At 43.2% G+C, this 14,615-nt stretch overlaps 1 protein-coding gene across 1 annotated transcript in view; it reads left to right on the top strand.

The window, feature by feature from the left end:
- LOC123513938 (myosin heavy chain, muscle-like) overlaps positions 1–14,454 on the top strand; it is a 26,560-nt gene extending 12,106 nt beyond the window's left edge. The window contains exons 3-24 of the mRNA XM_045271436.1: positions 943–1,137; positions 2,941–3,519; positions 3,649–3,676; positions 3,834–3,933; positions 4,046–4,135; positions 4,258–4,420; positions 4,527–4,630; positions 4,758–5,165; positions 5,337–5,507; positions 5,617–5,941; positions 6,228–6,280; positions 6,446–6,533; positions 6,817–6,934; positions 7,553–7,670; positions 9,715–10,188; positions 10,372–11,258; positions 11,369–11,447; positions 11,588–11,833; positions 11,935–12,722; positions 12,938–13,391; positions 13,499–14,124; positions 14,183–14,454. Coding sequence (XP_045127371.1) covers positions 3,012–3,519; positions 3,649–3,676; positions 3,834–3,933; positions 4,046–4,135; positions 4,258–4,420; positions 4,527–4,630; positions 4,758–5,165; positions 5,337–5,507; positions 5,617–5,941; positions 6,228–6,280; positions 6,446–6,533; positions 6,817–6,934; positions 7,553–7,670; positions 9,715–10,188; positions 10,372–11,258; positions 11,369–11,447; positions 11,588–11,833; positions 11,935–12,722; positions 12,938–13,391; positions 13,499–14,017 — 5,721 coding nt within the window. The 5' untranslated portion in view covers positions 943–1,137; positions 2,941–3,011 and the 3' untranslated portion in view covers positions 14,018–14,124; positions 14,183–14,454. The remainder of the gene's footprint in view (positions 1–942; positions 1,138–2,940; positions 3,520–3,648; positions 3,677–3,833; positions 3,934–4,045; positions 4,136–4,257; positions 4,421–4,526; positions 4,631–4,757; positions 5,166–5,336; positions 5,508–5,616; positions 5,942–6,227; positions 6,281–6,445; positions 6,534–6,816; positions 6,935–7,552; positions 7,671–9,714; positions 10,189–10,371; positions 11,259–11,368; positions 11,448–11,587; positions 11,834–11,934; positions 12,723–12,937; positions 13,392–13,498; positions 14,125–14,182) is intronic.
- The last annotated feature ends 161 nt before the right edge of the window (positions 14,455–14,615 follow it).

Consider the following 14,615-nt stretch of genomic DNA (forward strand, 5'->3'; position numbering starts at 1 on the left):
GTATGGCGACTTCCTTCCACAGTTACATTATGAACAGCCCGAAGTAAATAAATTCCCGGTGCACAGTCATTCGCAATCTCCTGGAAGGCTCCATGATAGTAAATACGAGGGGCATTAGCATGAGCATGTATATATAGCGTCATGCAAAGATTCCTTGAAATACCAGAAATGTAAGTTCTTCCTTGTGTCTTGCAGTATAGAAACTTTATAAGAGACAAATACTTATATAGCAAGTCCTGATACAAGAATATTCTTAGGAAAACGACAAATTACTATAGATAAGGAATCGAGATCTTGCCAAGAGGTTATATTTTTTCACACCATTACAAAGCTTGCATAGACTCCCTCACCTCGTGATTGCACTTCGAGTAGATGATGATGGGCGGCGGGCCAAAGCACGATCCTTGCTGCTACAGTCACATTACTCATGCTGTGATGATGAGCTCTTGCCGCAGATGTGTGTGTGTATGTGTGTGTGTGTGTGTGTGTGTGTGTGTGTGTGTGTGTGTGTGTGTGTGTGTGTGTGTAAAAAAAAAAAAAAAAGGTCTATGGAGAAGAGCGGGAAAAAAAAAAAAATCTAATAAAAAACAGAGTAAGCATGAGATGCACAGATGGGTTGGTCCGCGGGACGCACCACCCTCGCCACTTTGGGCCTGGCGGGAGGGGGCGGGGCGTGGCGTGAAGGGGCGGGCACTTCTCATAAATATTGATGGATCGCGCTAGTCACGCCCCACCCACTATAAACCGTGTCCTTTGATTAAAAAAGTGTATTGATACCCAAATACTGATATGAAAATTAACCCCTTAAAGTTTTACAGCACACACACACACACACACACACACACACACACACACACTGATCAGTAAACGTAAACATTAATTACACAGAAAGGAATACGTAGATAGACAGATTGATTGGAATAGTACTGGTTTCTATTTCAGGGAACTTAGAGTCTGGACCAGCATGATCAGTGACGAGCAGCTGGACGGGGGAGCGAGGCGCGAGCGGACGAGGGTCGTGGGAGGTGTCACTGCCGCCACCTCTCCGTAAGATGATGACAATTTCCGATGATCCACCTCTGTAGCCTCCATTTGGTTGCCCCCTCACCACCTCTTTCACTCCTTCCCTGCCAAAAGGTATAAAACATATTAGACCCTCCTGTCGACCCGACCCGTCCTCTTTGCTATTATTACTCGTTGCAAGCATAGTTTCTGCCACCCTCATCCAACCACCCTCAACCTCGCCCCTCCTTGTCTCCCTCCCTCTCTACTACACCGCTGCTGCCCCTCCCACACTTACCTTACTGCCCCTCCTACCACCCACGCCCACCACCTACGCATAGCCTAGGGTATATATGGGCCGAATTCTAATGTCATCCTTCAGGTGCTCCAAGTCCGTGGACAGACGGCGGCGTGTCTGTGGCGGTGCTGTGAAGCTAATCGTAAGTTCCTCTGAAGACCCAGGATTAGTACGTGTCTGTTCTCCAGCTTTCATCACAAGTGATTCACTGACTGCCTCGTAGAAATGCTAAGTCTGCAAGACGACTGGAGTATTTCGAGCCGAAAGTGCATGTGGAAATCATCGAAAAAAATCACATATAAAACTTTGAACCTTTGGTTCCAACAGCTACGTGGGAAAGCAAAGCGTGTTCTAATCAGTAGCGTTTTATCGAAAAGAACTTCACACACCCTAGGTAGTACACATTTTACTTGTGGGTCGTAAGTTGTGTCAGTGATAGTGGCTGGTGAGCTGAGGTATCGCAGGGCCGAGACAGCTTAGCTGCTTATATTTCTCGTGCTCCACCGCCTACCCAAAACATGATGTGTGGCTTTTCCTTTAATGTTACACACAGAAGTTATGTGATTAAGTTAAAGCATACATATGGCAGTGATCAAATTAAGCACTTAGCCATGAAATCAATATGGAAGCTTTGTTATTGAGAAACGCTATAGTGTTGGTGTGAATAGTGTTCAAGCGACAGGGAATTGTAAGCCCATATGTCTGACAGTCCTCTTCCGTTGTACAAGTATTACTGCTCTTGGTTCTTAGAGTTGCTTTAGGAATTGCCCAGCCAAACAGAAAATATTAATTCTTACAGCGTAAAAGTAATGTTCATTGTTTCTATCATTGCTAGCATTATATGGTTCGTAATCGTGCGCTACGGTGAACAGATTTAGACCAAAAACAAATTGACTTAATCCCTACAACAAGGCGACAAAACATGCACATGTGTATGTCCGACAATTGTGTCGTGACACATGGCATCAGTTCTTTTCTATTGGTGTGATGAGCGCTTATGAATGAGAGTCATCTAGTATGAGGAGGATTCCTTAATTGAAATACCATTGTTTACGATAATCATACCAGAACTCGGGTGTTTATAAGTACTACATGCGTGCCAGCTAAATGCTATTGACTTCATGTGGCATCTCATCGCTACTTCTTGCACGCGTCATCCTACTGACGGAGAAGTACAATAGCTTCATCTTCTCTCCTCTGTTGATCTTTGCATGAAAAAAAGGGGAAGTTAATAGATAAAGAAATATGAAAATATTTTCTAATATGTATTGCCGTTCAGATATTAGAACTAGATACTGCAGAATGCAAAAAGAAAAAAAAAATCTTCATAATATGCGAGAAATCACCCATAAAGACGAAATATAGCCATATATGACAAAAGAAACTCGTCAAAACTGCCTTTTATTTCCTTAATATGAGATGTCATATTAAACATGCTTCAAAGATCAATGCTAAGAACGACAAGGGAAGCAATCAGGTGCTAACAGTATTTTGCTTTTTTCTTGCAGTCACCCTCTCTAACCACAGATGCATTTTGTTCAGTATTCATAAATACTTATTTCCTAAATATGAAAATGTTTAACTCGATTTACAAGTGAATTTTAATTCAGTTCATCTCACGATTACTTTTTTCCTTCCAGGAAGATCTAAGAGCCAGTCGCCTATATCCTGTGAGTCTTGCTTCCTTAGCTTTTAAGCACCGTCCACTACCATGCCTGGCCACGTTAAGAAGACCACCGGGCCAGACCCCGATCCCACCGAGTTCCTCTACGTCTCCCTGGAGCAGAAACGCATCGACCAGACCAAACCTTATGATCCCAAGAAGTCCTGCTGGGTCCCTGATGAGAAGGAGGGTTTCGTCGAGGGTGAGATTCAGGGCACAAAGGGAGACCTGGTGACTATCATGGCTAAGGGTGATACCAAGACCATGAAGAAGGACCATGTACAGCAGGTCAACCCACCCAAGTTCGAAAAATGTGAGGACATGTCCAACCTGACTTACCTGAACGATGCCTCCGTCCTGTACAACCTGAAGTCTCGCTACGTCACCAGGCTCATCTACACCTACTCTGGTCTTTTCTGTGTTGTGATCAACCCCTACAAGCGCTACCCCATCTACACCAACCGTGTGGTCAAGATCTACCAGGGCAAGAGACGTAATGAGGTGCCTCCTCACCTGTTCGCTATCTCTGATGGCGCCTACAACAACATGTTGCAAGGTATGTTGCTGTCAGTCACAACACGAAGATTATTCCTTCTAGCATGATCATTACATTGAGTACTTCTACTTATGACATAAAATGTTTGTTGAACGTAACTGATCATATTTTTCTCTTTCGTATCAACAGGAGGCCAGGATCAGTCAATGTTGATTACGTAAGTAACTAAAATTACAATTTCTTACTTTCATGTAGTTAACAATTAATATATTTTATCTATTTTCTAATTATTTTGTGGGAATAGACAAAACAATAGTCCTATGATAATTTATTCCAATAACCTATAAGACATAAAATTTATATTGCTTATCCAGCGGTGAGTCTGGCGCCGGCAAGACCGAGAACACCAAGAAGGTACTCTCCTACTTCGCCAACGTCGGTGCCACCACCAAGAAGAAGGATGAAGCTAAGCCTGTAAATATCAAGTGCCTGACAATCTGATATTCCTTCTCATTTTGTTTGTGTTATACACAAATATACTCGTTCACATTTTCATTGATGTCAAAACTGAGGTTCTTTATTGCAGAACTTGGAGGACCAGATCGTGCAGACCAACCCCATCTTGGAAGCCTTCGGTAACGCCAAGACCACCCGTAACGACAACTCCTCTCGCTTCGTGAGTAATTCATTTTATATGATGCTTACAAATCCCAATCAAATCTTGTGTCTTGGGAATATCTTGTAAAATTATATACGTACATACAGGAAAGTCATGTTACATTACTTTCTTTTGCACAGGGTAAGTTCATCCGCATCCACTTCGGTGCATCTGGCAAGCTCTCTGGTGGTGACATTGAGGTCTACCTGCTGGAAAAGGCTCGAGTCATCTCCCAGCAGCCTCTTGAGCGATCCTACCATATCTTCTACGAGATGATGTCCGACCAGATCACCGGCCTGAAAAGTAAGTAGTTTCAAGTGTCTCTTAGAAACGTAATAAATAGTAACATTTCTAGGATTATATTCGGTCTCCATATTTCTTCACCTAATATTCTTATTTTGATTTCCAGAGCTGTGCTCGCTGAGTAACGATATCTATGATTACCACTATGTGTCTCAGGGTAAGGTCACCGTGCCTTCCATTGACGACAAGGAGGACATGCAGTTCTGTGATGTGAGGACGCTGATTTCGTACAAATTAGATATAGTAATTCTATCCCAATCTGAGATTAATTTCATTAACCTTCCCTCTTCATTGATACAATTTTCCTTATCCTTAAATCTTTGTATCATAATCACAGGAAGCCTTCGACATCCTCGGCTTTAGCCAGCAGGATAAGGAAAATGTGTACAAGCTCACTGCAGCTGTTATGCACTTCGGTGAACTGAAGTTCAAGCAGAGAGGTCGTGAGGAGCAGGCCGAGCCCGATGGCCAAGAAGCTGGTGAAAAGGTCGCCCAAATGATGTTTCTCGACGCCGCGGACTTATACAAGAACATCACCAAGCCCAAGATTAAGGTCGGCGCTGAGTTTGTAGCCAAGGGCATGAATGTTGACCAATGCTACTACTCAGTGGGCGCCATGGCCAAAGCTATCTACGACCGTGTGTTCCGCTGGTTGGTGACCAAGTGTAACGAAACTCTCGAGACTGGCCTCAAACGCGTCCATTTCATTGGTGTGCTTGACATTGCTGGCTTCGAGATCTTCGAGGTAGAATATCAACACTTAATCTTATTCACATTGTCTTTTGCAAAAAAAGTAAATAGATATATGCATTATATTTTAAAGAACAACTTGTAATACGCATCAAGTATTTCATAACCAGGCTATCCTCAGCTCCCCGAATTTACAGTTTTAATAATGACAACTCTCTCCAAACAGTTCAACGGCTTCGAGCAGATCTGCATTAACTTTTGTAACGAGAAGCTGCAGCAATTCTTCAACCACCACATGTTCGTGCTGGAGCAGGAAGAGTATAAGAGGGAAGGCATCAACTGGGTGTTCGTGGACTTCGGTATGGATCTGCAGGCCTGCATTGATCTCTTCGAAAAGGTACGTGTGTGCCTCATTTGTACATCTCGAATGTGATAATTGTATTCTTTTTGACAGGTAGCATGGATGTTAATTATGTATATCCTTTGATTTTTCTCATATCCAACAGAAAATGGGTCTGCTATCCATCCTGGAAGAAGAGTCTATGTTCCCCAAGGCCACTGACAAGTCCTTCCTGGAGAAACTGAACGCCAACCATCTTGGCAAGACCGCTGTCTTCATCAAGCCTAAGCCAGTGAAGGGTGGCCCAGAGAGCCACTTCGCCATCGTTCATTACGCCGGTACTGTGAATTACAACCTGGCTGGCTGGCTGGAGAAGAACAAGGATCCCCTCAACGATACTCTTGTCGACCAGATCAAGAAGTCTGAAAACGCACTTGCTGTGACCATCTTCGCTGACCATCCTGGACAATCTGGAGGCGACGACAAGAAGGGTAAGAAGACACATTTCTTTCGTTGAGGACTCAGATAGTGAGATTTCAGTGAAGCATAACATACAAAGTGTTTAAGACATGTAGTATATTAAGCTAGTTAAAACTACATTTAGACTACACCAGACTAGGTAATGACTAAACAAAAATTTCAAACTTTGAAATTTCCACATAAATATTAGTATGTTAAATGCTTTTTATGTCAGATGCGCCTTATCGCTGTAATACCTTGTGCCGTAAACCATTAGACAGACAGCTGTACCTAACCAGAATACGTACTTTGTATCAGGTGGTCGTGGTCAGAAGTCTGGTGCTTTCAAGACTGTCTCCTCTGGCTACAGGGTAAGTGTTTCCCTTTCCCATGGTCATGATGTTTACTCTTTCATGAAATTTTAGCAAATCAAAATTACCAACAACTTCAAATGTTTGTTAATCTAATTTACATATGAAATCATAAAATCTGTATTAAACTCTTTTATAATTATCCTCTCCTTCGTCCCTTAACAGGAGCAGCTCAACAACCTGATGAGGACCCTGAACGCCACTCATCCTCACTTCATTCGTTGTATTGTGCCCAACGAGACCAAGTCCCCAGGTGAGTTAACGAACAGTCTGCTATTTGTAATAAAAAAGAATACACACACACACACACACACACACACACACACACACACACACACACACACACACACACACACACACACACACACACACACACACACACACACACACACACACACACACACACACACACACACACACACACACACACACACACACACACACACACACACACACACACACACACACACAAGATTTGCCTAAACTTTGCTATCTTATGAAAACAACACTAAGGGACCTGTCATATTTTATTTCAGGTGTCATTGATGCAGCCTTGGTTATGCACCAGCTGACCTGCAACGGTGTGCTTGAAGGTATCCGTATCTGCCGCAAGGGCTTCCCTAACAGGATTCCCTACAAGGACTTCAGGCACCGGTGAGTACTTACAAGGATGGTCCATATAATTGTCAAATTCATAAATACTAAAGGTAGATATACTGAGAAAATATCAATTTTACTTAAGATAACAAGTTTTCGTTTTCTTTTGTGCTATACGAGTACAAGCATCCCACATCCCATCCACATCACAGAGTGTTTCTTTTGATTTTTAACATATTTCGTTTTATCTTTCAGCATTGTTTATATATGTTTATTCAAAGGAGTTGTCCCATCCAAGGCCCACTTCTTTCTTTCCTAAATGCCCAACTTCATTCTTCTCTCGAGTTGTTCCGTAGCAAAACAATCGTGATTTTCTATTAAGAACATATCCCTGCGTCACCAGCACATACACTTATCGAATCAAGCAATTAAGGAATTGTCATGATATTCTATGATACGCCTCTTCATCAATGAATCTTCGGTTATTTTACATTATTCCCATTTTCATCACGAGGTGTAATAATTGTCCTCCATTAATATATCCATACTCTTAGTCTTATTAACTTTCTTGTCCAAACTATGAAATCACCTCATAGTTCAAAAATCATTCTTCAGTCCAAAAGTATAAGGTAACTTTCATTGTCCCACCCTCCACAATTCATACTCTCTCTGCAGCTACAAGATCCTTGCCCCTAAGGAGATGGATAAGGCCGAGGACGACAAGCAGTGCGCCACTGTCTGTCTTACCAAGGCGGGATTGAACGAAGAACTCTTCCGCACTGGCAATACGAAGGTGTTTAGGGCTATCATTCCCAGTCCTTGTGTCCATTCCCACCCTATGGTTATCCAAAAGAATAACGATTACTTATTATTTGAGGTGCAACACTATTCTCAGGATTCATCTCTACCTTGGTTCTTTCACACGTCATCAAAGCATTTATTCAACTATATATATATATATATATATATATATATATATATATATATATATATATATATATATATATATATATATATATATATATAAAACGGTAGTGCCGAAATGATTGTTGTTGTAAGTAATATAAGCTGAAATAACATTTGTGTGAATATTGATATCAAAGAAAGTATTATCTCAAGCGATGACAGTCTGATTATTTATGGGTAAAGTATAGAGTCCTTAGAGAATATGTGCCCACCCCCTCTCCCCTTTCCCTTCACCTTCCCACCCCTCTCACTTGTTACAATAACTTGTTGCATTGGATTCTCAGAGCTCCTGCATCGTGTCACCTTCAAGATTGTTTTCCTTTTTATTAGATATCCCTCTGTAGTGTCTCTATTCAATCTTCTCACTTGGCATCATTTGCAATCTGAATTCAAGGGTGACAAGGTAGAGAACAACGAAAAGGATAATATGTGTCAGATGTATATGAAACGGTAGTAGTGGTGGTAGTAGTGGAGTTGGTGGAAATTGTATTATAAAGAATTGTATTATAAAGAATATTGTACACCAGGTAAAACATAAGAGACTAAAGCAAGAGACATTACAGAAGGAAATCATTCAATGTGGTCCCATTTCCCTTTTCCCTCCCAAATTGGTGAAAAGATTTATCTCACGTCCCAGTGTCCCCATTCTCCCTAACATGCCCTCCACACCGCTGTCCTTACATTCCTTACCACCCTGCTCTCCAGCCTCAGCAACCAGCACCTCTTTCCCCCCTGCCATCCCTCTATGCTCGCCCTCCCAACACTGCCCTGTCCTTTATTAGGTCGCCGGCGGAGAGCACACCAAGGACCAGTGTTATCCATTTCCTAAAGTGTTTTGTTTTTCTTTTTTACTTATCCACGTTTCATTTCAAAGGCCCCCGCTCCTATTCAGTATTATGCTAAGTCCCCTGCAGGTCCCTTCCTCAAGATGTCTCTTGCCCCATCCAAACATCCCAAGATAACGCTGCCCCCTGCTTTCCCTAGCTTGTTCCCTTGAACTTTCTGCTTTTCTTAAGTGATGAGGACTTCCACCCTGTCCTTCCACCTACTCCTTATAGCTGTTAAGCTTTTGAATATATGTCAGGTCTTAAAAAGTTCCTCAATTCTCATTTTCCATGCTCTACACTTTTTCAACAGCTACTTTGTTTCACTTACTATTTCTTACCCGTTTGTTGTGGGTGTCGCCTCCCTCCACTCTTACAGTATATCCAATACATGTAAAATATAGTAATATATTGGGATCATCACCGCAAAAGCCGGCTGGCATCCCTTTTCTTACCTGTTTCTGAGTGTCAGCCAAAGAGAAGTGACAAACTCAACTCTTTGGCGATCCCACTTTTTCCTCCCTCAACTAATTTAGCTTGAAGTGTTTCTTTTTCTGAGTGACAAGAGTGACTGCCCTGATTGTCATCCACCACCCTATGCCGAATATAATTGTGGCACTATCCCTTGCATGATATTTATATGTTTGTTTCTTCTTTTCCCTGAATGTAACTTACAGGTATATCGTACGGAATTACACAAGCGTGTGTGTGTGTGTGTGTGTGTGTGTGTGTGTGTGTGTCCAACAAAAACACTTACGCAACGTCAAACTATCATAAAGTCATCCAATAGGAGGTTAATGATGAGGTGGAACCCAGCCACATATTACCCAGGTCACACGAGAATAATCATCACAACACTTTACGTTCTTTATACGATCTCTCACAAGAACTTCGACACGAAGTGATCGCAGCAGCTATTACAGCGCCACACTAGCTACACCAATTTTGTGACGCTGTTCAGTAAGACACTCAGCATATACTAAAATCAAAGTACACGCTACAGACTCCTATACAACAATATTCAAAGTCTCTTTCCTCTTTATCAAGGTGTTCTTCCGTGCTGGTGCCCTGGGTACTCTGGAGGAGATCCGAGACGATACTGTGGCCAGGCTGCTGACCTTCATGCAGTCATGGGTTCGAGGATACGTGTCTCGTCAACGATACCAAAAGCTTCAGGAGCAGCGAGTCGCTCTCATCGTGGTGCAACGCAACCTGAGGAAGTTCCTCAAGATGCGCACCTGGAAGTGGTTCAACCTCTGGCAGAGAGTCAAGCCCCTCCTCAACGTCACCCGTATCGAGGATGAGATTAAGGCCCTGGAGGAGAAGGCTGCCAAGGCCCTGGAGGAACTGGAAAAGGAGACCAAACTCCGCAAGCAGCTGGAAGCCGACAAAGCCTCACTGCAGGAGGAAAAGAATAATCTTCTGACGACTCTGGAGTCAACCAAAGGCAACGTGTCTGACTTCCTTGACAAGCAAGCCAAGCTACAAAGCCAGAAGGCTGATCTGGAAGCTCAAGTCAATGTGAGTATTGTTTTGCTAATATTGACAGGAATATAGTCGCGAATATGAACATTGATCATATATATCGCATTTTTTCTTAACTGTTTTGATGCAATATAGATTAAAAAAATAAGGACAACTTTTTCTATGAACGCATAGGGCTAAGGTAACTGGCTACTTATATATTCTTTGTCTATGTTTCAGGAGCTCAGCAGTCGCCTGCAATCCGAGGAGGATGCCCGCAACAATCTCTTCCAAGGAAAGAAAAAGACTGAACAAGAAGTTAGTAATCTCAAGAAGGACGTTGAAGACATGGAGCTGGTTATTCAGAGGGCTGATTCAGAGCGTGCCACAAAAGATCATCAAATCCACAACTTGAACGAGGAAATTGCCCACCAGGAGGAGCTAATCAACAAACTCATGAAGGAAAAGAAGCATCTCCAGGAGTGTAATCAAAAGACAGCCGAGGACCTCCAGAATGTTGAGGACAAATGCAATCACCTTAATAAGGTGAAGGGTAAGTTGGAGCAGACCCTGGACGAGTTGGAAGACTCTCTGGAACGCGAGAAGAAGATGCGCTTCGAAACTGAAAAGAACAAGAGGAAGGGTGAGGGAGACTTGAGACTGACCCAAGAAGCCGTTGCTGACTTGGAAAGGAACCACAAGGAGCTGGAGCAGAGTATTCAACGTAAGGACAAGGAGATTAGCAGCATTGCTGGCAAGCTTGAAGAGGAGCAGATCCTTGTTTCTAGAACTCAGAAGCAGGTTAAGGAACTCCAGGCCCGTATTGAGGAATTGGAGCAGGAGGTCGAACATGAGCGTCAGTCCCGAGCAAAGGCAGAGAAATCTAAGGCTAATCTCAGTCGCGAGCTGGGAGAGTTGAGTGACCGCCTGGAGGAAGCCGGAGGAGCCACTGCTGCCCAAATCGAACTGAACAAGAAGCGCGAGGCTGAACTGGCGAAGCTCCGCCGCGACCTCGAGGAGACCAACATCCAACAAGAAGCTGCCCTCGCTAATCTGCGCAAGAAGCACAACGATGCCATCACCGAGATGTCTGATCAGATCGACCACCTGAACAAGATGAAGGCCAGGTAATTCTAGCAGTCTTCAGTACAGGATTTAATTATTTTAATGTATAAATTTAAAGTTGCTTAAATTGAAATTTTATCAATATAACAATAATTTTATGTTTGGATTCCAGAGCTGAGAAGGACAAGGAAGCCATGAAGCGTGAGTCTGATGACGCCAAGGCAGCCATGGACGCCCTCACTCGTGACAAGGTGAGCAACTGGTCATGACATTTCTTTGAATATTTCCTTCTGCATTCCACCTTTAACTTCTGACATTTCAATTGAATATTTTACATGTTTTTATTGTTTTATTCAAAGTGACATTTTATTTAACATTTTCTTTTTTTCAGGCCAATGCTGAAAAGACTGTGAAGCAGCAGCAACATGTCATCAATGAATACCAGAACAAGATGGACGAAGCCAACAGGACCCTCAACGATATGGATGCTGCCAAAAAGAAGTTGGGAGCCGAGAACACCGACCTCCTGCGCCAGGTGGAGGAAGCTGAAAGCCAAATGAGCCAACTTTCCAAGATCAAGCTGTCTCTCACCAACCAGCTTGAGGATCAGAGGAAACTCGCTGACGACGAAAGCAGGGTAAGTTAAGAACCGAAAAGGAAAGAGCAATAACACAGAATTAACATCATGAGAACAGTTATATTCCAGTTCGTATATTCATCTTACTTCACATCCTGTAGGAACGTGCCACTCTTCTGGGCAAGTACCGCAACCTGGAACACGACATCGATGGTCTCAGGGAACAGCTGGAAGAGGAAAGCGAGGCCAAGGGTGATGCACAGCGTCAGCTCGCTAAGGCTTCTGCTGATGCTCAAATGTGGCGTTCCAAGTACGAGACTGAAGGCATCGCTCGCGTTGAGGAGCTGGAGGGCATCCGTATGAAACTTGCCGCCCGTCTGGAAGAGGCTGAGGAACAGATTGAACAGCTTAATGTGAAGAACCTGAACCTCGAAAAGACCAAGCAACGTATTGCCACCGAGCTTGAAGAAATGCAGATCGAGGTGGAGCGTGCCCAAGCTCTAGTGAATGCTGCTGAGAAGAAGCAGAAGAACTTTGACAGAATAATCTCTGAATGGAAGATGAAGGTCGATGATCTGGCTGCCGAACTCGATGCTTCTCAGAAGGAATGCCGCAACTATGCCAGCGAACACTTCCGCATCAAGGCCGCTTATGAGGAGAACTTGGAACAGTTGGATGCTGTTCGCCGAGAGAACAAGAATCTCTCCGATGAGATTAAAGACCTTATGGACCAGATTGGTGAGGGTGGTCGAACCCTGCACGAAGTCCAGAAACAAGCCAAGCGTCTTGAAACTGAAAAGGAAGAGCTGCAGGCTGCGCTGGAAGAGGCCGAGGCCGCCCTGGAGCAAGAAGAGAACAAGGTTCTTCGTGCCCAGCTGGAGCTCAGTCAGGTCAGGCAGGAGATCGACCGCCGCATCCAGGAGAAGGAAGAGGAGTTCGAGAACACTCGGTAAGTAAAAGTTTGTCACACTTTATAGAAGCATTTTGTACTATCTCAAATCTTACTCTCGAGAGATATATCTGTATACCCAGAGTGAAAATAACTAGCTTGATATCAATTTATTCACAAATTCGCTACAAAAATTTTAGAAAGTAATAAATAAAGAGTAATTGAAAACCATGTTATGTAGTTCTTATACGTCATCTTTTTGCATGTAATTCCAGCAAGTGCCACCAGAGAGCTATTGACTCCATGCAAGCTTCCCTGGAGGCCGAAGCCAAGGCTAAGGCTGAGGCCCTTCGCCTGAAAAAGAAACTGGAATCTGACATCAACGAACTGGAGATCGCTCTTGACCATTCTAACAAGGCCAACTCTGATCTCCAGAAACAGATCAAGAAACAGATTGGTGACATCAAGGACCTTCAGATCCGTGTCGAGGAAGAGCAGCGCATTGCTTCTGAATATCGCGATCAGTTTGGTATTGCTGAACGCCGCGCAAATGCTCTTAATGCTGAGCTGGAAGAATCTCGCACTCTCCTGGAACAATCAGACCGCGGCCGTCGTCAAGCTGAATCTGACCTTGCTGAGGCCAACGAAACTGTGGCTGACCTTAATGCCCAGAACAACTCCCTTAATGCAGCCAAGAGGAAGGTGGAAGGCGAATTGCAGACGCTGCACGTAAGTAGCTATATTAGATAATGCATCTTAATCAATATCTGATTCAGGTAATAATCTTTAAAACAAATGTCTCGTATTCGGGATATATACATTACATTTTATTACAGGCTGACCTGGAGGAGATGCTGAACGAAGCCAAGAACTCCGAGGAGAAGGCCAAGAAGGCAATGGTGGACGCTGCCCGTCTGGCCGATGAGCTGCGCGCTGAACAGGAACACGCCCAGAACCAGGAGAAGATGCGCAAGGCCCTGGAAGTTTCAGTGAAGGAGCTCCAGATCCGCTTGGAGGAGGTTGAGACCAACGCCATCAAGAACATGAAGAAGGCTGTGGCCAAGCTGGAGAGCCGTACCCGCGAACTCGAGTCTCAACTGGATGACGAGTCCCGCCGCCACTCCGACGCCCAGAAGAACCTGAGGAAGTGTGAGAGGCGCATCAAGGAGCTCACTTTCCAGGCCGACGAGGACAAGAAGAACCACGAAAGGATGCAGGACCTTGTCGATGCTCTTCAACAGAAGGTCAAGACCTACAAGAGGCAGATCGAGGAGGCTGAGGAGATCGCCGCCCTCAACCTGGCTAAGTTCCGCAAGGCCCAGCAGGAACTCGAGGAAGCCGAAGCTCGCGCATAATCGAATAGCGAGATCCAGCAAAGCTGATACTTGGAAACTCTGAAGAACAGTACAAAATTTCTTACAGTTGCCGCCTGAATTTACATCATAATATCAAGAGAATTATTTTATATATATATATATATATATATATATATATATATATATATATATATATATATATATATATATATATATATGATATTCCATATAACCCTATGTCTATTATACTTCTAAATTGTAACACAGATCGCATAGATCATACTTACTCTTTGATGACATATAATATCAAGTTCATAGCAACTGGCGGTGAAAATCACGACGAAATGACCTTTCAATCATTTTTTGTTTTTCATTTCACTGTTTTCTATAGTTCTATCTCATAGCCATCAAAGATAATGATACCAATAATTAGGTATTGAAAATGAGAAGTTATTAATAAACAAAATATTCTAAGACTTTTTATCTTATATATCCAAACCTGTACCTACTATAAACATTGCAAGCTGGAGAGAATAAATTATATTCATAGTAATGCATGCTTTGCCAAAATATGTCCGCTATATACAAGTATGTAGCTCTTCCCTATCCTTTGCAGGTATGAATATATCAACGCTAA

This window comes from Portunus trituberculatus, chromosome 37, assembly GCF_017591435.1.
Source record: "Portunus trituberculatus isolate SZX2019 chromosome 37, ASM1759143v1, whole genome shotgun sequence".
Taxonomy (NCBI): domain Eukaryota; kingdom Metazoa; phylum Arthropoda; class Malacostraca; order Decapoda; family Portunidae; genus Portunus; species Portunus trituberculatus.